At 41.8% G+C, this 26,994-nt stretch overlaps 3 protein-coding genes across 9 annotated transcripts in view; 1 reads left to right on the plus strand and 2 right to left on the minus strand.

Moving 5' to 3' along the window:
• DNAI7 (dynein axonemal intermediate chain 7) overlaps positions 1–7,871 on the minus strand; it is a 32,712-nt gene extending 24,841 nt beyond the window's left edge. For 2 of the 3 annotated variants that reach the window (XM_044993685.1, XM_044993665.1), the window contains exons 1-3: positions 7,810–7,871; positions 5,887–5,907; positions 179–269 (exon numbers count right to left, since the gene is read on the minus strand). In XM_044993685.1, coding sequence (XP_044849620.1) covers positions 179–269; positions 5,887–5,907; positions 7,810–7,812 — 115 coding nt within the window. In that variant the 5' untranslated portion in view covers positions 7,813–7,871. The remainder of the gene's footprint in view (positions 1–178; positions 270–5,886; positions 5,908–7,809) is intronic. The other variant, XM_044993675.1, reaches the window with a different exon arrangement.
• Positions 7,872–7,986: 115 nt separating this feature from the next.
• Positions 7,987–26,517, plus strand: ETFRF1 (electron transfer flavoprotein regulatory factor 1). Of its 3 annotated transcripts, XR_006574359.1 has the most exons (6): positions 7,987–8,142; positions 9,355–9,504; positions 12,322–12,414; positions 12,514–12,773; positions 24,663–24,758; positions 26,334–26,475. XR_006574359.1 is itself a non-coding variant. In XM_044993747.1 (5 exons), the coding sequence occupies exons 3-4, from the start codon at positions 12,370–12,372 to the stop codon at positions 12,733–12,735; spliced, it is 267 nt and encodes an 88-aa protein (XP_044849682.1). In that variant the 5' UTR covers positions 7,987–8,142; positions 9,355–9,504; positions 12,322–12,369; the 3' UTR covers positions 12,736–12,773; positions 24,663–26,517. The 3 variants fall into 3 exon arrangements, 2 of the variants coding, with proteins under 2 accessions (XP_044849682.1, XP_044849670.1); XM_044993747.1 differs by having other exon boundaries at positions 24,663–26,517; XM_044993735.1 differs by lacking the exons at positions 24,663–24,758; positions 26,334–26,475 and having other exon boundaries at positions 12,514–12,823.
• KRAS (KRAS proto-oncogene, GTPase) overlaps positions 20,811–26,994 on the minus strand; it is a 42,464-nt gene continuing 36,280 nt past the window's right edge. For 2 of the 3 annotated variants that reach the window (XM_044993707.1, XM_044993716.1), the window contains one exon: positions 20,811–24,456. In XM_044993707.1, the coding sequence (XP_044849642.1) occupies positions 24,340–24,456 (117 nt within the window). In that variant the 3' untranslated portion in view covers positions 20,811–24,339. The remainder of the gene's footprint in view (positions 24,457–26,994) is intronic. The other variant, XM_044993697.1, reaches the window with a different exon arrangement.

Here is a 26,994-nt window from a genome sequence, read left to right on the forward strand (position 1 = left end):
TCAAAAAATAAATTTGTTTAGGGCCTTCCAAAACATTAAAACCAGCCTTGAGAACAGAGAAATAAAAGTACTGAGATGAAACAGAATTTAGATATCATTAATGATCATAATTTGCACTCTACCTATTTAATTAGTGATTTGGTATAATCACATTTCCTGTAAGTGAAACGCACTGTACCTTCCTCTATCAATCTTCTATCTTCTTCTTCTTTCTGTAATCTCAGTCGTTCAGCTTTGCTAAGTTTCTTTTTACCTCCACTTCCACCAGACTTAACATGGGCAATAAATTAAAAGAGACTAAATGTCAACATTAATTTTACACGTTTTATTTCTCTAATATAGCATTTCAAAGTATATTTTCAGTCTTGTACGTAGAACATTTGTGTTCAAAAGATACAGAAGAACAGGATATTATGTCAGTAAAGGAAACAAATTTTTCTTGTAACCCACAAAAATAGCTGTATGTTTAAACCAGCCCTATCCTCAGGGAAATGTGGTTAGCAAGACTAATGAAGTGAGTGCATTTAAAAGTTGGATTTTTGTTTTGTACTAAAATATCATTCACATGACAGAACAAAAGATTTTTTCACTTTTGAAAGCAAGCAGAAAGAATGTTGATTTAAAGAATACACAGACAAGACAAAGTCACAGGAACAGCCCTTTAACATAACAGCACAATTAAGAGATGATTAAAGCAGGGAATTTATATATTTGTTTCAACTTTCACCAGTTTCCCCACTGACATAAGAATATTCATATAAGTAAGAAAAGTAGAGCTACACATCTTGGGCTAAATTCTCCTTAATCAACTTGAACCAACATAACATGGGAAAATTTGACCCATAATATACACTATATTAGAAAAAAATCTATGTATTGTAATAATTAATTGGGAAATTAACTACATACTAGGGACCAGACGCTACTGGTGGCTCAGCATATAAGATCTCTGCAACATATATATGTGTTAAGGGCCTGAGAGCAGCCTGAGGACTTAATTGAGAATCCACTGGTATTCTCCTGCCCTCCAAAAGATAGGTTTCCCCGAGCCCTGTTTTCCTTTTCTTTTTTGGCAGAGTCCACAAAGGGGATTGTTTAACCCATACTGTGAGGAATAAGAAAAATCACCACACAATACCATCTAAAATAAATAGATTTAAAAGGAAAAATATTAAACTATTATTAATATATTAACTAAAATAGCCTGTGCTCTTGATCATCCTCATATGTATAGTTACTAGATCACAATCTAGCCTTTAGAATAGAATAGGTAGAATAGAATTCTAGATAGAATTTGATCTAGTAACTACATATGAGGAGGATCAAGAGCACAGGCTATTTTGGTTAATCCATTAGTTAATGAATAGATAAATAAATACATTTGTTAATGTATTAGTTAATTAATAATTTAGTGAATACATCAGTTTTTACTCAATGTTTATTCAGACAAGGTTCTCATTGATTGCAATCATATGACAGCCCTATGCATAATACAATACAACTTGGTTCTGTATAACATTTTTCATACATGTATCTAAAAATGTTTTACGGAATCCAAATAATAATTACAAAGTTAACAGATAAATAATAGTAGAGGAGGGAGAGATTACAAGGGAGAAGAGAGATTTTCGTAAAAGATTATAATTTATTATTTATATTGTATAAACAAGCTACAAACAGAGTCCTCACTCAGGATCAAGGCCGTGCTGTGCTAGATGCTGAACAAACATCCATGAAGATATGTGATATATAACGTAGATAGAGCTGATGAGTTAGCAGTATAAAGGAAGGCTGTTTTAAATGGCAAAAGTTGAAAAGAAGAAGGCGGCTCTTGCAGTAGTAATGGCCAGAACATGATAGAATAGAGAGGGCTAGTAATAGACCAGGGGTGGCCAACCTGAGCCTGCAAAGGAGCCAGAATTTACCAATGTATATTGCCAAAGAGCCACAGTAATACGTTAGCAGCCCCCTCATCAGCTCCCCCACTGCCAGCGCCTCCTGCCCACCAGCAGCCTCGCCTATTCCTTCCCTCCCCACACCTCCTGATCAGCTGTTTCATGGCATGCAGGAGGCTCGGGGGTGGGGGGAGGGAGAGGAACGAGGACATGGCAGGCTCAGGGGAGGGGGCAGGAAGGGGTGGAGTGGGTGCAGGGCCTGTAGCAGAGCCAAGGGTTGAGCAGTGAGCACCACCTGGCACATTGGAAAGTTGGCACCTGTAGCTCCAGCCCCGGAGTTGGTGCCTATAAAAGGAGCCGCACATTAACTTCTGAAGAGCCGCATGTGGCTCCGGAGACACAGGTTGGCCACCCCGTATTAGACCAAGAGGGGAGATGAAGAGAAGGAGAATGAGCCATGAGATTAAAAAAAAAACCCAAGGAAGATAATTTTGTACTGAATTGCACAATCAGCACAGAGCCAGCAGAGTTGTTTGTTGTGACACATACATTTTTCTTTGTGTGTGTTAGAAGATAAGCAGTGGTATTCCACAAATGCTGCAGTCAGCAGTACTGGGACTTGGAGAAACCAAAGAGAAGAGAGTTACAGTAATTAAAGAAAAAGACGATTTTACTATGGACAAGGATTTCAGCAGAGGTAGAATAAGACAGCATTGTGCAGACGGTGATAGATTTGCAGATGCAGAAGATATGGGAGAAGAGTTCAGAGTTTTAAGCTTGCATCCAAACTCATGGACAACAGCCAAAAAGAAACATCCAAGTCAAGGAAGGTGTCTGAGTTGCATTTAATGATGTACCTCCTGATTGACCAAAAGATGCATCTTTGTCTCTGAGACACTTAGCTAAAGGCAGATGAGATGAAGCCATATGTTCATTTGTTTGAAACGGAGGAGACATGGTGACATGCAGAGTTGAATAACACCAGCATAAAAGTGAGAGCTAGGATGTAAAGGTAGAGATAGGGAACCTGATTCTCCACTATCTTGCCACTTGCACCTATATAGACTGAGTGGGGAGTTCATGTAACGTGCTATCATTCCAGAATAGAAAAATGTTACAGCTATTTTGCAAAGATGTAAATGACTCCACGAAATGCAAGGCATTAAAGAATCAGGTGCAGGATAACCAAAAGGAAGGTGGGGAGAAAGGAGCAGAAGCCCAAACTCTTGTAAATAAATAGTGTGATATAATGGAAGCCTTCTCATTACGTAATTTTGTCCCATTTTGGAAGTAGTGATATTTTTGGTAAATATTATCTTAGACAAACCATTTTTACGAAGAGCTCTCAGATTATCCAGGAGGACCCTTTTCATTCAATATTAAAAGATGTGTTTTGAATTCTGTTATTTCCAAGGTGATTAGCATATTGTCAGCTAACAGAAATATCAGGGAAGCTATTCTGTTCTGTATTGCCAGCCAAAATGACAAAATGTTTTGAACCTTGTATGGCAAAAAACAAATGAAAACTTAAATCAAATGTATAAACTGAAACTTAGTTACAAGACTTTTTGAAACTTGAACAAAACATTAGGACAAATTTACTGCTGCAAAAAGAGATGGTAACTCTACTGATGACAATGTAATTATGCCTAGGGCTCCATGTCTGCCACGGAGGTCGCAGAAGTCACGGATTCCGTGACCTTCCACGACCTCTGTGACTTCTGCAGTGGCCAGTGTGACTGACCCCAGGACTGCCCAAGCAGCTTGCTCCAGAGCCAGGGGCTCCAGTTGCCTGGGGAACAGCCATACCAGCCACTGCTCCAGTGGCCTCCAGTAGCAGTTCCTGGGCGGCCAGCTGGAGCAGCCACAGTCTGTGGCCTCTGGCAGCATTCCCCGGCTGGCCAGAGTAGCCATGGTCTGTGGCCCCCTGGGCAGCTGATGCCACTGGCCCTGGGCGCCCCCACCCCAGCAGTGGGCTCCCACAGATGTTCCCCTCCCCAAGCAGCGCCTTCCCCAACCCTCCCCCCTCCCCCAAGATTTAATCACAAGTATAAGTCATGGACAGGTCATGGGCAGTGAATTTTTGTTTATTGCCCATGACCTGTCCATGACTTTTACTAAAAATACCTGTGACTTAATTGCAGCCTTAGTTATGACCTAAGGCAAGAGTGAATCCCATCACGTGTTACTCAAGCATTCATCTGCAAAGTTCTGCCACAATGAGATCTGTAGATACAGACATGAAAGGTATGTTCATGAGTTTGACTCCAGGATGAGGGCCTTAGGAAAGTAAAGCTGAAAGAATTTTATATATCTTACTTTTTACCATATATCATTTGTTGACTTTTCTCTCTCTCTCTCTCAGCATGGAAGATGAAAACAGACTAGTCAGTTTCACTTGTTCACAATTATATTCTAAACAATTTTCTTTTCAGATTCTCATGCCTTAGTCCAGTGTTGCAATGTATGACCTACAAAATGCTACAGGAGAACATTCGTTTTTTGTAAATTTTAAAAACTATACTGGAATTTTAAAAAATGGATTTTTCTGTCTCAGGTTTTGTAAAAACTTGTTTTTACAAAATCTAACTTTTGCACCAAATTTGACCCAACAGTATGTTTTAATTGCCTCCTCCCTCCCTCCCGGCCAAAACCTGCAAAACTGTAATACTATTTTGCAGATTAACTCCAGAAGGGACTGTGAGTCATCTAGTCTGACCTTCTGCATAAGAGTTCAGTTCTGGGTCCAGTACTAGTCAATATTTTCATTAATGATTTGGATAACGGAGTGGAAAGTATGCATATGAAATCTGCAGATGACACCAAGCTGGCAGTCATTGCAAGCACTTCAGAAGACAGGATTAGAAAACAAAACGACCTTGATAAAATTAGAGATCGAAATCAACAAGGTGAAATTCAATAAAGACAAGTGCAAAGTCCTTCTCTGAGGAAGGAAAAATCAAATGCATAGCTAGAAAAGAGAAAGTAGTTGGCTAGTACCTGAAAAGGATCTGGGGGTTATAGAGGATCACAAATTGAATGAGTCAACAGTGTGGTGCAGGTGCAAAAAAAAGGCTAATGTTTTGGGCTGTATTAACAGAAATGTTGTGTCAGACAAGAGGGGTAACTGTTCCTCTCTACTCAGTTCTGGTGAGACTTTAGCTGGAGTAGTGTGCCCAGTTTTGGGCACTACACTGTAAGAAAGATGAGAAAAATTGGATAGAGTCCAGAGGACAGTTACAACAATGATAAAACATTTAAAATTCCTGACTTCTAAGGAAAGGGTTAAAAAAAACTGTGCATGTTGAGTCTTGAGAAAAGAAAGACTGGTGGGAGGGGGAGGGCTGATAACAGTCTTCAAACATGTTGATAAAGAGGATGGTGCTCAATTGTCCTCCATGTCCACTCTACCTAGGACAAGAAGTAATGGCCTTAAATGGCAGCAAGGGAGATTTTAGTTAGTATTAGGAAAAACTTTTTAATTACACCTCTACCCCAATATAATGCCACCCGATATAACACAAATTTGGACATAACGCAGTAAAGCAGTGCTCCAGGGAGGGCGAGGCTGCGCACTCCGGCAGATCAAATCAAGTTCGATATAACACGGTTTCACCTATAACGCGGTAAGATTTTTTGGCTCTTGAGGACAGCATTATATTGAGGTAGAGGTGTATAAGGTTAGTTAAGCTTTCAAATAGGCTTCTAAGGGAGGCTGTGGAATCCCCAGCATGGACAAACACTTGTTTAGATTTAATTGGTCTTGCCTCAGTGCAGGGGCCTAGACTTGATGGCATCTCAAATTCTATATTTCTATGATTCTGTAACACAAGCCATAGAATTTCACCCTGTAATTTCCTAAGTGAGGAGAATGTTATTTCCAACTATGTAAATGAGCACTACTGAGTCCAACAAACTGTGTCTGAGCTAGATTGTATCTTTGCTGTTATATCTACATCTGATATATCTATACATCTACCTACCTACCTACCTTTTTTTTCTTTTTTGGACCCTAAAAGTTCAGAGAAAAAGAAGAGAGATTGTCAGAGATTATAGTATCTAAACAAACTATAAGGAATAATTAAGAAATGCAACTACTAAGTAAATTAAAATCAGATAGGTAAGTATATTTCATTTCAAAGCTTGGCCATTGATAACAGATAATATGAAAAAACTTTAATATGGGTGGAGGAGGAGAATAACCAATGAGCTTTAATACTGGGGAAAGGGATAACCACCAGTATTATACAATTTCATTGCTTTTATTGGTAGTAACAGACCACCGCCACATTTCATAGCAATATAATGTAGTTAAGGTTGTTTCAGAACATCCATTCTAATTTCGCCATTAAAAGTCGATTCACTTCATCAGAGACTTGTACGTTTTAGGTAAAAATGTCTGAATTTTTTGCTTCCCGGTTTTACCGGTTTGTAGTACATATAATCTTACAATTATTATCAATTACTATACAGAAGGGGGTATAATTGATCCCATTTTATACATGGAGAAGCTGAAGTACAAAGACACTACAGGACTTTTCCAAAAGTAACACAAGGAGTTACATGGATCAGCATTCACGTTGCACTCCCCATCAGTACCCAGCCCAGCTCAGGGAAACTAATGATCCAACCAGCAGATCAAATTCAGTGATGAATCCTGGTCACATGTCACCTGAAGCATGTTGCACATACACTAAGAAGTCAGAGCAAAGAACAGAAACTAAAGTATCCCAACATTCAATCCCTACATGACATGGCATTGTGTACCAAATGGTTACATGTCAGTGCAAACTGTAGGAGATAGCTAGACATTGTTTGGCTAAATTTTTAATGCATTATTTTGAAAATTTACACAGAATATTAAAGTGGAATGTAGAGGTGGCCAGATGAGTGGAGAAGCAAGAGAACAAGGAGGTAAAGACGGGCAGAAATGGATATCCGGGGAAGGAATAAAGGGTTCCTCTAGGCGAGTAGAAGAAACTGTCTATTGTGGTGGAATGGTTTTCGTAAGGTGTGAAGGTGAAGTTTAGGGGAATGCAAGCTGAGTTTCATGCTAAAATATCCCAAGGATTTCTTACAACATAAAAAACTGGATTCATCAGGGAGGAATAAAGGCTCAGATCCTCAATTCTTAAGCTCCTAACTTCCATTGATTTGAGGAGCTTAAATACTTTTGAGGATCTGGCCCAAAGTGCCTGTCTCCTCCAGATTCCCTTTTGAAGTCAAACCCAGATTGGCAGTGACTGACTAGGATTTCCGGTATAGTGGCCTGTGTGAAATGCTTTGGTGGTCTCAGTTCAGTTCCTAGAGGATAAAGGTCCCCATTGCATAAACACCAATAATCAGTACTAGATGGGCACTTTTGTTGGTAGTCCCAGCAGAACTGGCTGGGGCTGCAGAAGGCTGAAATGCCCTCTCTGCCTAGTGCCTTCTGCCTGTCCCGAGATTACTGGCACCCACCTCCCTCCTGTTTACCTGACTGTTTTTAACCCTGTAACAACTGCCCCAGTAACCCTTACCCTCAACGCAATGGAAAGGGATAATAGGCGCTGGAACTAGGGGAGCGGTGGGTGGCTTGACGTGGCTCCCACTACGTACAGGGGTTACAGTTTGGTTCAATGGCTCTCAGCACCCCCACTACACAAATTGTTCCCGCCCCCTGGAAGAGATTAAAGCAAACCCCAGCTCGCCCCCCCCCCCCCCGCCTCGCCTGTGTGACACTGGCGGGGGCAGGCGCGGGGTCCCCCCGGCTGGGCGGGAGGCGGAAGCCGCGATGCTAAAGGCTCAGAGGCGGGCGGGGAGGGGGCTGAACTCCGCTCCAGGGGACACGCCGAGCCCCAGTCCCCGCCCACCTCCCAAACAACCCCCGGGGCCGGGCCCTTCCTGGGGTCGCCCCCCCCCCCTCCGCTCTCACCATCTCGACGCGTCCCCCCCGCCCGGCGCGAGCCGCTGTTTACCACTCCCGCCCCTTCGTTACCTAGGCGACTAGTCCCACCCACGTGGAACTCTCGCATAGCTGCGCCCGGACTCCATGACAACCGTCTCCCTCCCTCCCCCCCCCGCGCGCGCGCCCCATCCTCGCGCAGCCGCAGTAGACTTCGCACACGCGGCCGCCCTGGGGGTGGTGACTCGCTCGTGACTTTCTCGCTCTGCTGCTAAGCCGGGGCGGGGATGGGCGGCGCTTTACGGCCGGCAGGAGATGCCGTAAAGCGTGCGCGGCTGGCTTTGCGGCAGGGCAGGTGGTGAGGTACAGACCCCGGCCCTCCCCTCTCCGAGACCCGGGTGGGGCCCGTGCGGCGGGGATGGGCGCTGCCCTGGCTGAGTCCCCGCCCCGCCCCGGGGAGCAGCGCGTGGCTGCTGCAGCCCCAGGGCCCCCTAGGCCCGGCCAGGGAGTGGCTGGGGCCGGAGAGACCACCCCCCCCCCCAAGGGGCAGTGCCTGCGCTGCGCATCCGGCTCTTTCGGGGGGGTCTGGGCGTCCCCCCTGCGCTGTAAACCTCGACCTGTGTCCCCGACCCCAGCTGACACGTCTGTGCGGCCCTGCGCAGACCTCCTGACGTGCATCCGCAGCTTGACCTGCATCCACACGGCAAATGTACAGGGCTTGGCCCGGAGGCTGAGTAGGACTTGGGCTTTGAGTCCACTCCCCCTGAATGGGATCTCATGGCTGGGTCCCGACGAGTACTTGCTGACCTAAATCAGACTGACTTGCGCATTGAAAGAAGCAGGGCACAGGCTCAAACCTGAGTGAGATCCTGGGCTTAGTGTGCAGTGCTGACATGCCTTTAAATGACTGTATTGCTGCTCGTATTGGGGTAGCAATCCAAACCCAAATACGGCCCTGTGCTGTCCCCACCCCCATGCTGCCAATCCAACCCAAGAGTTTATAGCCAGCCCCAAGGTTCTTATCACAGATCTCCATGGTGTTGCCAACTCTTGTGATTTTATTTTCAGTCTCACACACTTTTAGGGCTGTCTTAAAGCTCCAGCTTCTGAAACCATGTGATTATGTGAGAATCTCGGCTTTGTTTGGGGGAGAGAGAAGTTTCTAGTCCTTGTTTGTGAAGAAAAGCTGGAAAATGTGATCTGCTAAAGGCTCAAAATATTTTTTTTTACTGTGTGTGTTTATCTGTTCTGCCTATGCATGCTTTTCTTATGAGCCAGCAGGGCAATGGACTAGGCAGAGACTCCCTTTTCAAACAAAAGTGGCCCTCCGAGAAAGTCACATAAACTCTGCTTATCTACCTCCTCAGTAAAAACAAAGGGTTGATTTGAGACCTAGAATGGGCTCACTGGGGTATTGTCATCCCTTGTATTGGTGGAACCACCAGGGGTTCCTTGAAGTATGTGGATTTATATTTCACACACAACCACTTGTTATATCATACTTTAAGTATAAAAATTGTCAATATATTATTCCCTCCCCACAATCCAGTGTTAATGTTTTTTGTTTTTTTTAAGGGTGATTAGATTGCTTGTGAAAGGTGCCTGACAACTGAGGAGACTGAAGTCCTCGCTCCACAGAAAAGGTAGAGGCGGCACCAGCAGTGCAAACACACCACCAATGGGCTTCAACTTCATCCTGGAGGCACTAGCTCAGCTGAGAAGAGGGTAATTCATTCTCCCTGTCAGTTAGCCCCTCTGCAGAGACTGCCATCACAGAGACCAAATAGTGCTAGTTAGGATTTTTTTCTGTGTCATGTGAAATAGTTTATCTAGGGAAAGGCTTCCCACCTTGACTTTCTGCATTAAAGCAGTGATGCTATTAAAATGTTACCTCCTTCTACTCGCTATCCGTTTAAAGAAGTTCAGGAGTTCAGGGTAGACCTACTACATTAATTGCCCCATCTAATCAGTTCAGTCCTTAACATCAGTGAGGCCTACTCATGGTCACAACACTGTCTACATTCACATAGTGCCCAATTATTATGGGTACAGTAGAACCTCAGTTACGAACACCTTGGGAATGGAGATTGTTCGTAACTCTGAAATGTTTGTAATTCTGAACGATATTTTATGGTTGGTCTTTTAAAAGTTTACAATGGAACATTGACTTAATAGAACTTTGAAAGATTACTATGCAGAAGAAATATGCTGTTTTCCCTTTATTTTGTTAGTAGTTTACATTTAACACAGTACTCTGTTTGCTTTTTTGTTCTTTGGACTCCGCTGCTGCCTCGTGTACTTCCAGTTCCGAATGAGGTGTGTGGTTAACTGGTCAGTTTGTAACTCCGAGGTTCTGCTGTAGTAAAGGCACTTCACCTGCTGAGTTCTATACTAATGGCACAGATATCTGGCAGTTGTATGGATAGCATGTACTTAATAAAGCCTAGATGTCTCTCATGCTAAGCCAGGGGAGGGCAAACTACTAGCCGCGGGCTGGATCCAGCTCGTCAGGGCTTTCAATCCAGCCCACGCAATTGCCAGTTGTGTGGCGCAGCGGGCTAAGGCAGGTTTCCTGCCTGCACTGGCCACGCGCTGCTCCCAGAAGCGGACAGTACCATGTCCCTGCAGCCCCGGGGGGGCAGGATCAGAGGGCTCGGTGCACTGCCCTTGCCTGCAGGCACCGCTCCCCTGCAGCTCCCATTGGCTGGGAACTGCGGCCAATGGGAGCTTCAGGGGTGGTAGCCGTGGGTGAGGGCAGCACACAGCAGAGCTGCCTGTTCCATCCCACCGCCAGGAGCCACTGCCAGACATGCTGGCCACTTCCGGGAGCAGTGTGGGGCCAGGGCAGGCAGGGGGCCTGCCTTAGTGCCACTGCATGCTGCTGCCACCCCAGAGCTGCTTGAGGTAAGTGGTGCTGGGCTGCCATATGTTTTAACACTGATAACACCTGTAGGAGTCAACTTCGATGCTTCTCTTTAGTTGCAATGGCCTTGTCAGTCAGGTTACAGCCAGAGGTTTAGAAGCCACATTTAATAAATAACTTTATAGTGCTAGGATTTGGAATTTAAAGATGATATAAAACAAGTAGTTTAGGCAACTTAGTGCTTTTAGGATGTACATTGATTCAATTCTCACATTTTTCCCCCCTGTTTATTACATTAGAAATATTCTGAATGATCTGACTTTTAAAAAAAATGCTTTAGCAACATTGTTACGGGATCTGAATTAAGTCTGAATCCCACACTGCAGTTCCCTCAAGCCCTGCTTGGTGGGAAGGGATGTTCAGTCTGAACATTCTTTCAAGCCAAATATGGAGTTTGGGTTTCAGCATGTAGCTCAACATCCACATCTCAGAGGAAAACACAGAATGAGAAAATGTACTGTACACAGTATGGTATTTTTCAAATATCTTTTATTCTTAAACATGTGAAAGGCACTTATGCTCAGAGGACTAACTTTTTAAAAGAAACATTTCAGAAGTTTCAAGTAATGCATCTGTGAAAAGAATTTCTTCATTAGTAGTAGTAGTATTGTAGCACCTAGGAGCCCCAGGCATTTTACTGAACTTTCCAGAATCTTTGGGTTTAAAGTAATTGTACAGACTTTGAGCCCAACAAGGTAAATTCTCCAGCTTCCACTTCATAATAAAATAGGCTTATAACTAATACATGGAGTGATAATATTTGATGAGACAGTCTGTGTGTGAGGATAAAGTCAAGCATAGGAAAATGAATCCTGCAATCATTTATTTCTTGAATACTCATAAGGTGGCTGTGTTGGATCTGTCCCCATACAGCTCAGTAATTGCTGAAAATATTTAGCAATGAGAGTGCTGCTAAATGACTGCTTGAAATCCGTCCTTTCCTTGGGTCTCTAGTCTTCATACAAATCTTTCCAGGATTCAAGTGCAGTCTTGTTACAAGAGTTAAACTCAGAACATAAAGCTTGCTGAACTTATGTTCAGCTACTTTCTAATCACAAATACCAGATCAGCTGTGACTAGAAACTAAGAAAAGGCAGAGTATAAAAGAACTTAGAAGAACTTTTCCATAGTGACTTCTATTTCAGTTGTTTCCACTTTTGAATCTCAGATGCTTGGTTTTTATAGTAACAATACCTTACTTCCAGATGCAAAACAAGCCAGTTTTGCTTCATCTCAGAATTGACAGGGCCACGGTACTTGAAAGATTAACAATCTAATTGAGGTGGAGGGTACATTGCCTACTTGCAATATAAACTAGATATTAACACAGGGAATTATAAAAAATGCTAATGCTGGAAGCCAGCAAGCTCACATTCTGGAACTCGGGAATATACATCGAATTATTTATTTTCAGAATTGATTGCAACTTTTCTTAAAATAAGATCTGTCTTCATTAAATTGTAAGTGCACTTCTGGTAATTCAGGAAAGCAAAAGTTAAGGAAAACTAATTCAACAGGTATTTTGGGCATTAGTGTAAATAATACCATACCATAAATGGTTAAGGTTCAGTCACTTGTTAGTTCAGTGTGTGGCTAATATCAAACTGATTATTCTTCAGGTAAATAATCACAAGAATTAAGTGGCTATGTTCAATGAAATATGAAAAATGGCTAATCCTTTAAGAGGTGAAGTGCTGAATCTTTACAAAAATGTAAGTGCCTTGAATCCAATTAGCACTTTTGCTTAACCAGATAAAAACATTTTTGCCACATATTGCTAAGTTCTAAAATATTTGTTTTTGTTTTTAAAGCTGCTGTACCTTGGAAGGGAATATCCCAAAGGAGCAGACTACTTTAGAAGCCGTTTGAAGGCAGCTTTCCTAAAAAATAAGGATGTGAAAGATCCAGAAAAAATTAAGCAACTAATTAGTCGTGGAGAATTTGTTATAAAAGAGCTAGAGGCCTTGTATTATCTCAGAAAGTACAGGGCTATGAAACAGCGCTACTATGAGGACGACAATAAGAATAAGTGATGTGTAATATTGTTGACCCTGTGCTTGTAACAATGCAGGTTAGTGGCTGGGATGAATGAATAAAAAAGAATGGTTATGTTAAAGGCAATGAGACTTAAATATTTTCAAACCAAAGGACCTATTTGATCACCATGTCAGTGGCTACATTACTACATTTCAAGTGGCTATTTTAATTATTTGAATATAAAGTTCTGTGGCATGCAGATATGATCTTATACTGATAGCTTAGAGGCTTTGTCCACCATTCTGATCTCTCCTGAACTGAAGCTTGATGCGCAAAAATGCTCTGACAGAAAGTTAACCTAACTTGGTTCCTCACTTCGTTTTCTTCACTGAACAGATGAATTTAAAACTGAATACAGATCAGATAGCCCTGATATATATATATATCTATATCTATATATATATAGATATATATAGACATATATGAAACAAGCTGTTGCTTAATCGCAGTTAACTCATGCAATTGAGTAGGTTTTTTTTTGGTTTTTTTGTTAATCGCATTTTTAATTGCACTGTTAAAAATAGAATACCAATTGAGATTTATTATTTTGGATGTTTTTCTGTATTTTCATATATATTGTATTCTGTGTTGTTATTGAAATCAAAGTGTATATTTTTATTACAAATATTTGCACTGAAAGAAACTGGAACAAAGGACAGTAACTATGGGCATGTGAGTGATTGCTGGATGCGGACTAGGAAGGAGTCCAGTCTGTGAAAGAAGCTTACTGGAACATCTCTGGGGGGTGAGATTTCATCCATAATCAGTTTCTTAATGTATTAGGCTTTGACTTGCGTGTTTTGTTTTGCTTGGTAACTAACTTTTTCTGTCTGTTATTACTTGGAACCACTTAAATCCTACTTTTTATACTTAAATCACTTTTTGCTTATTTATTAACCCAAAGTAATTAATACAGTCGAACCCATTTATCTCGACCTCGGTTAACTTGCCAATCCTATTAACTCGAGGTTTTACAAGTGGAACCGCCAAACTCCCTCTTTATCTTATGGGTTTCTCATCCGTTATGTCGATTTGCCGAACCCTAATATCTCGAGCCCGGCTCCCCGCGTCCCCAGCCGCCCGCTCCCTGGCTCTCCAGCCGCGCGGTTCCCCAGCCGCCCGCTCCCCGCGTCCCCAGCCGCCCGCCCGGCCCCGCATACCCGGTCCCTGCCCGTCCCCGCCCGCCCGGCCCCGCATACCCGGTCCCTGCCCGTCCCCGCATACCTGGTCCCCGCTTCGCCTGCCGCCCGCCCGCCCGGCTCCGCTTCGCCAGTCCCCGCTTCGCCGCCCGCCCCCGCTTCGCCATACGCCCGCCCGGCCCCGCATACCCGGTCCCTGCCCGTCCCCGCCAGCCCGGCCCCGCATACCTGGTCCCCGCTTTGCCTGCCGCCTGCCCGCCCGGCTCCGCTTTGCCGGTCCCCGCTTTGCCGCCCGCCCCTCCGCCCGGCTCCGCTTCGCCGCCCGCCCGCCCCCGCATACCCGGTCCCTGCCCGTCCCCGCCCGCCCGTCCCCGCATACCCGGTCCCTGCCCGTCCCCGCCTACCTGGTCCCCGCTTTGCCTGCCGCCTGCCCGCCCGGCTCCGCTTCGCCGGTCCCCGCTTTGCCGCCCGCCCCTCCGCCCGGCTTCGCTTCGCCGCCCGCCCGGCCCCGCATACCCGGTCCCTGCCCGTCCCCGCCCGCCCGGCCCCGCATACCCAGTCCCTGCCCGTCCCCGCCAGCCCGGCCCCGCATACCCGGTCCCTGCCCGTCCCCGCCCGGCCCCGCATACCTGGTCCCTGCTTTGCCTGCCGCCTGCCCGCCCGGCTCCGCTTCGCCGGTCCCCGCTTTGCCGCCCGCCCCTCCGCCCGGCTCCGCTTCGCCGCCCGCCCGCCCGGCCCCGCATACCTGGTCCCCGCTTCGCCTGCCGCCCGCCCGGACCGCTTACCCGGTCCTCGCTTCGCCTGCCGCCCACCCCGCTTACCTGGTCCCGCTTCTTTGGCTGCCCGGCTCCGGGTCCCCGTCCACGGCCGCCCGCCCGGCTTCCCTGTCCCGCTTCGCCGGATCCAGCCACGTGTAGGCAGCGTGTATAAGACGGTTATCTCGATTCACTGCGCATGTGCTGAGTTCACGTAGTACGTGATCACGGTCGGTATGGTCGTTCACTCCCATGCCAGTTCACTCATTCTTGTTGATCTTGTCTGAAGGATCTGTTTATTTTTTCCCTTCTAAAAATGTCTGGAGGTGTTAAGAGAAAACTGGACAATCAGTCAATAGAGAAAAAGTATGAAATCATACTGCAGCTAGAAAAAGGAAGAAAACCGGCAGACCTTAGTCGTCAGCATGGCATTCCAGCAAACACCATTTCAGGATGGAAAAAGAAGGCCGACGTGATAAAGCAAATGTACGAGAAGTCTGTCTTTGATCCAGCAAGAAAAAAACTTAGAGTGGCTGAGCACAAAGATGTCGACGATGCACTGTTTCAATGGTTCACAAATACGCGAGCAACAAAGCTTCCCGTCAATGGTCCCTTGCTGATGGAGAAGGCGGACATCCTTGCTGCAAAGCTAGGACACCCTGACTTTAAAGCAAGTCAGGGGTGGGTGGATCGTTTCAAAAAGAGGCACAACATTGTCTTCAAAGCAATTTGTGGAGAGAGCGCTGCGGTTCAACAGGAACAAGTGGATTCATGGCTGAAGACTCAAATGCGCACAATTTTGGATACCTATGAGACTCGGAACATTTTTAATGCTGATGAAACTGGGCTGTTTTGGAAATGCCTTCCAGACAAGACTATGGCGTTTCGTGGGGAGGCTTGTCACGGTGGAAAAAAGTCGAAGGACCGACTTACAGTGCTAGTTGCTGCTAACATGGATGGAAGCCAAAAACTCCCGCTCTACGTTATAGGAAAGTCCAAGAATCCCAGATGCTTTAAGCAGACCAAAGTTCTCCAATGTGATTACGATGGCCAGCCAAGCGCCTGGATCACAGGAGATCTATTCAGTGCATGGGTGAAAAAGTGGGACAGGAAGTTCCAAGCAGAGAAAAGGAAGGTGGCACTGATCGTGGACAACTGTAGAGCTCATCCGGATGTTCCTGGTCTCAAGGCCATTAAGATCTTTTATCTCCCACCTAACACAACCAGTAAGCTCCAACCAATGGACCAGGGGATAATCCAAGTGCTTAAGGTGTACTACAGGAAAATGTTGATGCGCCAATACCTGCTCCATGATGAAAAGAAGGCACAGTACACCCCTTCCCTTCTAGATGCAATGAACTTCCTGAGATCAGCCTGGAATGACGTGAAGAAGGAAACAATCTCAAACTGCTGGATGCACTGCGTCATTCAGGATATTTCCGATGATGAGTTTCAGGCACAGTGCCGTGCAGCCGCAGAAGAACTCGCGGAAGTGGCGGGAAAATCAAGCCTTACAGATGCTATCTTGGAAGAGGAGGCACAGGAGTTAGCCATCACTGTCCAGGAATTCCGAGATTACATAGAAATCGACAAAGATGTCGTTACTGATGGCGTGATCACCGATGAAGACATTGTATCAAGTGTGCAGTCAGCACAGGCAAGCACATCTGCATGCGGCAATGACAAAGAAGATGAAGAAGATGCGGACGAAGATTTGGAACCAATTCCCTCAGCTGCTGAGGTGGTAGAAATGCTACAGAAAATTCGACGGTATGGTTCTTTTGTAGGAGATGAAACTGTTTTAGACAGCATAAATAATATTGAAGCATTTGTTTTCAAGCAGACTGTTAAAGGCAAAAAGCAACAAAGCATTTTAGACTTTGTAAAGAAACCATAGTAACCGCGTGTACGATACTTTTCAGAGCTGTGTCAGAGTGAAATGACTCGCAAATTTAATTTTGACACTGGTTAGCTTTTTGTAAAAACGAACTACACCCTGCACGTTTTTTGTGATTTTGTGAGCGATCTTTGTGTTTGCAATGTTGGAGAATATAATAAAGGTTTGTATCGAGAATCGACGGTGGTTTGTATTGTATACTGGTAAACAAAAAAACTGCGCTCCAAAAAAACTGAATGCAAAGACCTACGAGAAGGTCTCCAAAGCCATGATACAGACATGTAAACTTTTATTCTTAATATACTGGTAAATCTCTGCTGTTAGTTGGTGCACATATGCCTTTTGTTGTTAGCAAACATGTATGTACATTTTTATAGCATGCCGATCGCTTCATCAAACAAATCGCGGCAACGCTGTTGTGTAAAAAAACCTCCAAAAACATGTGCATGTACATTCTCATTTATTAACGCACATCATGTACATAAAGAAATTTCAAGCACATGTTAATGTATTGCCGCCATATTGGTTTTTGTTTATCTCGATCATCGGTTATCTCGACGCTTTTTGGCAAACCCCTAGGCCAGCGACATAACAGGGTTCAACTGTACCTGAAAGAGCAAACTGCTGTGCATCTCTCTCTATCAGTATTATAGAGAGTGGACAATTTATGAGTTTACCCTATATAAGCTTTATACAAAGTAAAACGGATTTATTTGGGGTTTGGATCCCATTGGGAGCTGGGTATTGGGGTGTTGGAGACAGGAGTACCCCCGAGTGGTTTTCAGTTAAAGCCTGCAGCTTTGGGGACATGGTTCAGACCCAGGGTCAGTATTGCAGCAGGTCAGCATGTGGCTCAACAAGACAGGGTTCTGGGGTCTCAAGCTGACATGGAAAACAGGCTCAGAGGTAATCTCAGTACATCAGGTGACAGTCACAAGGGGGTCTCTAGTGGTTGAAGCATGAAGGGACATAGGAATCTTTAACACATCCCGCATGTAAATATCTTGCGATACCTGCTTGAACAGTGCCATGAAAATGCCTGGTCTCATTTTCAGGTGACATTGTAAACAAGAAGCAGGCAGCAGCATCTCCCATAAATGTAAACTTGTTTGTCTGAGCAATTGGCTAAACAAGAAGTAGGACTGTGTGGACTTGCAGGCTCTAAAATTTTATATTGATTTATTTTTAATACCTTTTTTTGTACATACTTCTACATTTATAAGTTCAACTTTCATGATAAAGAGATTGCACTACAGTACTTAATTTTTCAGTTCACCTAATACATTTTTTTAATTACAAGTACTTGCTCTGTAAAAAACAAGTGAGCAATGTACAGTTTGTATTGTGTTGTAATTGAAATCAATATTTGAAAATGTAGAAAACATCCAAAAATATTTAAATAAATGGTATTATATTAACAGTGTGATTAATCAATGTTTTTAATCGTGTGATTAATTTTAATAGCCCTAATATGTTATATGAAAAAAGCTAAGTGTTTAACATTGACCCAAATTTCTAAATATCATTTTCTTCTGTCCTTTGAGATTAAAATCTTACTTATTGTTTCCTACTCACCACAAATGAAAACCATTTCAAAAGTCCAATTAGTTTAGTGGAGATTGGCTGTGTAGTAGTAGTCCTTTTGGTAAGTTAGCTGAGACTCTAGCCTCTCAGTTCTAAGAAAAAAAATCACTGTATGGAATATGATTAATTATTTAGAGAAACATTGGCTAAGTGTTCACACTCAGAATGTGATCCCCTCTACTTCTAGTCTACAAAAAAATAGAATAGTATTTTCCACAGCAACGTTTTGCTGATCTAATGCTGAGAAATCATGTTCTGTGCTCCTGGTATAGCACTTAAATCATAGCCACTATTCCTGAAACTATGCCAATATTGCTAATACAGACCTGTGCCCTAACTGACTTTGCACATAGTATGTTGGTCTGTTCCATTTAAGATCACAGGAAGAGGAATTAAAGTGAAACTAGCTGTTTAAATTACATTTAAATGCACTACTACAGTGACTTGCTGGTATAGCCACAATATTTACATAATTGGCTTAGGGGTTACTGAAACTGTATAAAATACTTTTGTCCCTCCCTTGTCTTTAAGATTTTACCATGTTAGCTAACATAAGTTATGAACATCTTTTCCCCTCTCGCGAAGATGCAGTCTCATGGGGACTTGAATAAGAGCTTTTAAGGCAGAAGAGCCTGAGTTAGGTAGAAAAGGGAGCAGTATCTCTCCCAGGCCACCCCTTGTGGCAGCAAAATGAGACATTGCTCATAGTAAGCTGCACAGATCTGTGATTCTGTTCTCTTCTTTCTTACATTAACAATGTCATTCTTCATGTTGGTATTTAAAATCATTACCACTGGGCATCTGAGTTAATACCTCACCAAGTTGAATGTGGCAGTTTTCTGCAACAAAAGAATCAGGGGTCCTATAGTCTTTTACTACACAAGTAATTCATCCCCAGAGCAGATACAGCCTGAGTACTGAAGGAGGCAGGGGTCCTCTGGAAAAATGGTATGTGATCATGTAGTTAAGGACTATCACAATACATATACAACCTGAACTCTACCATCACTTCCTCATTTCTGAATGTTTGACTTTACATTACTTTTTTTTTATATAAAGGAGTTTGTGTGTAACTTCCTAGTTTGTTTGTTTTTAAAAGCAAACTGTCAAAAAAAAAGTATACCACTTGGCATCACTGACACCCACATGTGTCGTCAGCAGGGTCAGATCATTTAGATCCCTTGTCACCCTCTCTGGGGACCAGTGGGGTGAGAGACTTTGTGAGTGGCTTTCATAGATATCTGCTGACAACAGAGGAATGGTGAGACAGGAATCTTCAGTTCCATTCCAAACTGTGAAGGGGACCGCGCACATACTTCTGCACATTCTCCCCAAGCTTGACTTCTGTTCAGTCCCCTCCAACCTGCCCTAGACCTGTCTCTTACTCACCTCTGACTCCTCATCTGAGTCTCATGCTCCTTCCCTACCTAGTCCCAGTCTCCCCTCCTCAAGCTTATTTCAGTCCCCGTTTCCTTGCCCAGCCAGTCCCAACTGGTTCCCAAGCTCCTTGGCCAATCTCAGTGTCCTGCCCCTCTCCTCCGGGCTCCTTTTCCCTACTTACTTTGTTCAGTCAGTCCCAATTCTCACACACTCTGGATCATCGTCACACGCCCCGCCACCATCACCACACGGTCATTCAGTTCCAGTCCCTCCACTCCTCAGCTTTTCATATGAGCTAACTCTACCCTCTGTCCACTGGCTTCCAGGCCATCTCCTACTCATTTCACTCCCCAACGCAGTCTCCTTGTCCAACCAGGCCCAGTCTTTCCCCCTCAACATCCCGTCCCATCTTCCCTCCCCCACTCCCAGTCTCCCTGTCCAAAGCTACTCTGCCCCTCCCAGATCTGACTCTGGTGGTCTCTGCATTTGAATCAGGCAACTTCCTCCTCAGTGACCAGGCAACATTGAGAGCGCAGAAAGGGGGCTTGATGGTCTCAGTTCTGGTGCCAAGCTAGCAACAGCCCAGAAATCTAATTGCAGGGAAAGTCCAACCAAGCCACAGGTTGGATTACACCAAGTGTGGACAGAATCTTCAGGGAGTATAGCCACAAAGTTTTAGCAAGTTTGTCCATGTGTGAATTGTGATTTTTCCCAAAGGCTTAGAATCTGGCCACATTTGGGCAGATTTTCACAGGGATCGTAGCAAAATGAGCACCTCTGGCAGAGACCCCCTGGCCAAATTTCTAGTCCCTGCTCCAAAGCACAGGTTCACTAATACTATTCAATGAAAAGGTTGCCAGAAATATTTAAAGTTAGGGAAAAATACATTGTTTTGCCCAGCTTCATTCTCAAACAGCTGAACCATTTTGGCTAAAGTTATTAAATAATAATAATAAGCAGCAGCAGACACCCAGCATGGAAAATTTCAGCCCAAATTATTAAAGTTTGGCAAAGTTACAAGCAACTGAAAATAGGGTCTTATAGTAATTCATGAACAAAAAAGACCTGGACCAGTGTCCTAGAACGTTTTGCCCAAATTTATTCAATACAGCTTTCACAAAGGAAAGAGTCCTCCTCTAAAAAGAGGGAGTATATGACCATAAATAGAGGGGGAGGGAGTTTGCACAAAAGTTGATGGGCAACAGCAACAGAAATCGAGAGGGGCTGCCACATAAATGAAGTTCATGGGGTACTTAACTAATTATAAAGATTAGCATTACATTTATTGAAAGGAGCAACAAATTAAATAACAAAAGTTCACAATAACTATTTTTATTACATTACAATAAATAGGAGCAGTACAATTTGACAAAAAATGACAAATTTCAGATTACCTCACAGCACATACTCCTATAAAACATTAAAAAGTTTAAACAGTGGTCATTCTTTTAATTTAATGTCTGGTATGACCAAATATTCATAGGTCACGCAACCAAATGATGGGAAAACTGGATCACACTGCATATGTTCCACATCAAAAAAAGCACAATGTACAAAATGTGCATGTTTCAGTTTACACTATACAAAAATAGTTAAAATACATTCCAGGTAAACATATTACATTAAGAAATTGTTCTAGTAAGAAGTTGGCACTCAAGAGGAAAAAGCAGAAGTATTTTCAACATGAAAACACAAGACAGTGGAATTATTAGGAAATGTTAGGAAAGATTACTGCCTATGTAGCTTTATGTAGACTTTACAAAAAGAGCCATAACTTGATGGCCTTAGAAGGAAATAGTTGTATTGCTTGATAGTACTGACAAAAGAATGGAAGTTCATGTAGCAACTTACCTATTAGAGAAATACTATTACATTAATAGCATTTTATATGGTGATTTTTTTTTTTTTTTTTTTTTTTTTTACATAACCTCAGCCAACCAAGATTTTAGAACAACTGTATAGGTTAAAAGAATCGAAACAATAAAATTTCAGTTTTAAGTTAACTGAAAACTTTTTTTTTAAAAAGGTGTTTACCAAAAGTTACATAAAGCTACTATCAGGCATTGGAAATCTAATGTATTAATGTAGTAAGTGACTTCACATGTTCATTTAATAGTTACTATCAGAAAAAGATAGCATCTGGATATGTTCTTGGAAAGCATTTCAAATAGGGAAAGACAGAATAATTATTAGATCAACTTGTGCAAGCTGCAATTCAACATGCCTCACCAAGTCTCTACAAATATTAAGACAAAACTGCACAACAGTGGCAAGGATGAGCGTATTTTGTGAAAGTTAGATCATAAAGGCTGGTCTAAACAGTTTTAATATCTATTCAAATGAATTGGTAGTTTACAGATTAACTTTATTAAAATAAGCTATCTTGGTATAATACTTCTATACTGATAATTGCATCCACATTTGAAAGCTACACCAATTTTAGCTAAATCAGTTTTTCTACTAATTTAGTTAAATTGATAAAAACTGTGTCTAGACGAGCCCTAAATTTGCATGCAGTGTGACTCAGTTACAAAAAGTCATAAGTCTTAAGATTTTATTTCTTGTTTGTTCAAGTTACACTATCCACTTCTGCTACGTTCCTCCAATACGTTGATAGTAGTGTCTAAAAATATCCAATTAACCAACAAAATCTCAACCTTAAGATGTTTTAAACTCAGAAGTTGCAAATAAAACACTAGATGTTTACAACACCTACAGGGATTTGTTCCCTCTTCCTATTGGTCCTAAATTAGGATATAACATTATGTTCTCCCACCACCATCTTTCAGTATTTTTTTTTCTTTTTGGCCATATGTATGAAGTATACCCTGCAACTTGGGAAAGAATTTTTTTTAAATTTCAAAAATTTCCCAGCCACACAAAATGTAAGGGTCATGCAGAAATACAGGTAGTAAGTTTATTACACCCCTAGCCACCATTGCCGTTCTCTTTCAAATATGGCCACTACTGCTCCCTGTGTAGAAATAAGAGGTCATCTTGCACATGTAGTTGTACCTTTGATACTGTACATGCGTTTTAAGTTACGCTGCCACATGAAAACCCTACTCTGGAAAACTCAGTGTGCAAACTCTGTTTAAAAGTTTCAGGATAACTTGGGAATAGCAGTTTTGCCTATCATGACAACTGAAAATTCATGAATCAGGCCTCAACAAATCACAAGGTTTTAAAGACCAATACATGTTGTGTATTATTTGCCTTCTGCTGTTCAATCATTTAGCATACAGTTGAGTCACACTTTCAAGCTCTTCTCTGCAACAATGAGGGCTAGACACATTAGGAAAGAAAGCTGAGATTCTCATGTAAACTCAACTCCAGGAGTGGGGGCCTTAAGAAAAACATCAAATTTATTAAATTCACGATAAAAATCACAAGCGTTGGCAACACGAGATAACTGGCTCTCACTTTGGTGCAGATTAACCAAACTATTGCTATACTGCAAATGAAAGCTTCTTCAAAATGGATTAACTCCAATCAGAAAAATCACAAGAAAAAAATCACTCTGGGAACACCACCACTGAAAACCTGGTTTCAATGTGTAACAATCTTGACATTTTATTCCACTAAACAACCATTTAATCTGTGAAACAAAATTAGTATTTCACAAGAATCACAGCAGAACACAAAATAACATTAGCTCTGGAAACCATAATATCAGCTATGCCTACTGAATGTTTGTGCAAATTCTCCATCATCCCTATATTTATGGCATAGTCGATTTCCAACTAATCAGTATGAAGCAGTTGAATTCAAGTGCCATTACTGAATCTAAAGAGGTTACTGGACTTTAAAATGCCTCTCCTATTATACACAAAATGGGCATTTGGAAATATTTAATGCCACTCTTGAAAAAATGGTTCTGACATCTATAAAGGTACAGAGGTCCTGACCTCATTCTTAGGATTAAATTCTGAATCAACATATGAATTAACTTCTGTAAGTGTCTGAATTACTCATTTGTTAAGGCTTTCCAGTATTTCTTAGTAGTGACGCTGAGGGTGAAATCCTGACCCTACTGAAGCTACTTTGAAGTTAGCCAGTTACTTCAGTGGAGCCAGGATTTAACCCTGGGTCTCCTGACACAAAAAGTTAGTGAAAGTCTTAAGCAAAGCATTACAATAGCAAATCAATTTAATTAGAACTTTTACTTTTTCCGTTGCCAGATGTGCATTATTGTCTTTTTTTAATTTTTCTTTTTTTTTATAGAAAAAATATAGTATTTAAGGAGTGACCATGACAAATTGCAGTGAAAAACTTTGTGAAAGTTATATCTTTACATTCATTGGAAGTTGATCTGAAATGCTACAAGACTAGATGCCTAGAAGCAGAATCTATAGGAAGACTATAAAGGCTTCTGGTCTCTCAATATTGCAGTCAGTCTAGAGTAAAAGAAAACAAGTCGGAAATAAAAATGTCTTATGCTAACTAGTCCTTTTATTCAACCAGATAAAAAAAACAAAAAAACACAGTAACGATATAAGAGCCTGTGGAGCACTTTCATTATTTTGTTTGCACACAGAACTAAAGTTCACAATTGGTAAGAAAATAGGAAGTTAGCAGCTTTGCATGCACCAAAAAATCCTAAGAAAATTCTCAGGGTTTTGTTTTTTTCTTCTTCTTCCACGGGCATTGCTAGTTCAAGAACCAACACTCAAGGAATACTGGCACTTAAGAGGAATAAAGCTTCCACTGTCATTTAAAACAAGCATTCAGGTTCATGAAGCAGAAAGAAAATTAAGTAATGCTAAATCAAATGCTAATAATTTAGTGTAATGTACAAAAAATCACTTTCTTAAGTATGCCTTAAGAATAAAGGATAAATTGTATTTACATAATTATACACTTTGTCTTTGTCTTCTTTTTCTTCTTTTTCCCATCTTTGCTCATCTTCTCTTTATGTTTTCGGATTTCTCGAACTAACGTGTAGAAGGCATCATCGACACCCTGAAAAGAAACGTATGTGGCTATAAGACCAAATTAACATGGTTTATGTATTCATTTGGGTATTGTTTGTTTTCATCTGAACACTGCAGGTTCATATTTATGTTGCAGTTTAGTAAGAACATGTATATTGGGTGTTGTGATGAAGTATGCTTTTTTTAATAATCAAACAGTGTCGATTTATTTAATTATTAATTTCTGTGCTTTAGGTGTTTCGGTTCTATAAATGTAGCAACAAACACACACGTTGTCACTCAGCAATCTTCACTGGTTTTGGAAACCTTTTCATTTTTGGAAGTTGCCAGGTTAGTGTGGTTTTTTTTAACATACACATTTTCATTTGCTACACAAGAAAGTGAGGCCCAATTCTCCACTGCATTGTTCTTTATGAATTTCACACATACAAAGTGGACGTAAAATACTGCTATACCAGAGTAATAAGCCACACACCTGCAGAAGTGGGTCCAGAAATCAAACCCTAAAGGTAAAAACAAAGACTACTACCACTGGAGCTAAAAAGTTCTTTATCATCAGCTATAGACCCTTACATCCTAAATTGCAAGACGCAAATAAAGGGCAACATGCACACTGTAAGTTCCTCCTCCCACTGAAGGCAACAGCTAAAAGTCCTCCCATTGATACCAATAGCAGTAGACTGGGCCCCTTAAAAAAAAGTAACTGTAATTAAGCACAGAGTTTTATTCAAATATAGTAGTGTATATGTTTGAGTAGATTTAGCTATAGGGAAAGTTTGAAGGATACGCCATTTAAAGAGATCTATATCTAAAAGCAAATAGTTCCTTCAAACAAATGTGCATTTACAATACATCATAACAGCTTCAGTCCCTGCATACGTCTATGAGAGGATCATTAACTGAATAGAATCCTAGTCAGTCTGTACTTTACCAATTCACACAAACATTGGCCATTTCTCCCTGCCTCTCAGGGTTTTCACAGCGGAGTGCTCTAATGATGTTTCAGCATACTTAAGTACATTTACTAGTACACCATGAACTATTCGAAATACAAATAAACTGTAATGGTCAAAATAAAGTGAACATAGTATATTGTGTCATGCAGTACCCTGTTTTTTTAAATGTTCTCTTCTTAAAAAATTAGAAATCAAACAATCTCATTAATTAGTGAAAATTAGTACTGTTCTGCTGTAAAACTCGGTCAGATGTTAATATCTGACTTACAACTTTGAAAGACAGTCAGAATAATGGCACAATATGAATCCATAATAACCGGTATCTAAATAAGATACAATGGTGCTGTAACTGGATATGCAATTTTAAAAACATACATACTGCAGTATTAAGTCTCCATTAACGAACAGAGCAAAAAATGTATTACAGTTCGCTGCAAAGGGCCAAAGTCTCATGACTAGAGTACAGGATTGGCACCAAGAGCTCTACATGCCATTTTCCCACAAGCTGCACCCATGAGCCTGAGCAAGATGACACTCAGTGCCTCAGTTTCCCCATCAGTAAAATATAAGGTATACCATCTTCCTCACAAAGGACGTCATTAACATTTGTAGAGTGGTCTAAGATCATCAGGTGAAAAGTGCTAAATGCAAAGTGTAACAGAACACTGAAACTTCCACAAAAAGATTCCACCCACTTTCTTTTAAGCTATTGTTAAAATAAATGCACAGAAATTAACCCATAAAAAGCTATATTCAAACAATATTAAGGACCTTAACCTCAAAGAAAGTAAGGAGATTCACAGTTAATGCTGAAATTCATTCTACTGTGCCTACTGCAGGTATTGCAAAACAGGATAATTTTACATAGTGTGTATTACAAAACCTGTACACTAGGGGGAGACTTAAGTATGGCATTTCAGCTTACAGTATTGAATCCTTTGTTTTGCAGATCAAATCTTAAACAGTTCGGAGAATATTTGCATTCTACTGGTTTTGGTTCTGCTGTAAATTCTGTTTAACGCATCTACTGGCTGATAATTGGGCACATTGTATCAAGACTCTTTTAAAGGTGAAAAGAAAATAAAGAACCTTACATTCAAAATTAACTTGAGGCCTTATTTTACCTTTGATTTAACCCCAGACACTTACTTTGGTTACCTGTAGATAAGGAACATTATTTCAAAATTTGTGTTGCAGCACACTGTCCTAGAGTTGAATGGGAAAGTTATCCAAAGTCCTGCTTTACTCAAGACTCCTCAAATAAAAAAAAGAGTCAGTGACACTAAGCCACTTTCTAAGCAGACCTCCTCAAATGTGCTGGCAAAACTTATGAATTAAAATCAGGCATTTGCACATATGTCTACCCTTTAATGTAAGAGAAATTTCAGGTTCTACATATGCAACATGGATACACCTGACAATGTCACAAGAACAGCTAAGGAGGAGCCCCAAATCATTTGATAGTACTAAGTCTGGCTAACAGAATATTGCATATGGGAGTGTGCAACTATTTCCACAAATCACACAGCCTCTATGGTCTCCTACTGAAATCTGTGTACTGGGTTTTGGAATTCTCTCCCTAACCTGTGTCTTAGCGGTGCATTAGATAT

Source organism: Mauremys mutica, chromosome 1 (genome assembly GCF_020497125.1).
Source record: "Mauremys mutica isolate MM-2020 ecotype Southern chromosome 1, ASM2049712v1, whole genome shotgun sequence".
Classification (NCBI taxonomy): domain Eukaryota; kingdom Metazoa; phylum Chordata; order Testudines; family Geoemydidae; genus Mauremys; species Mauremys mutica.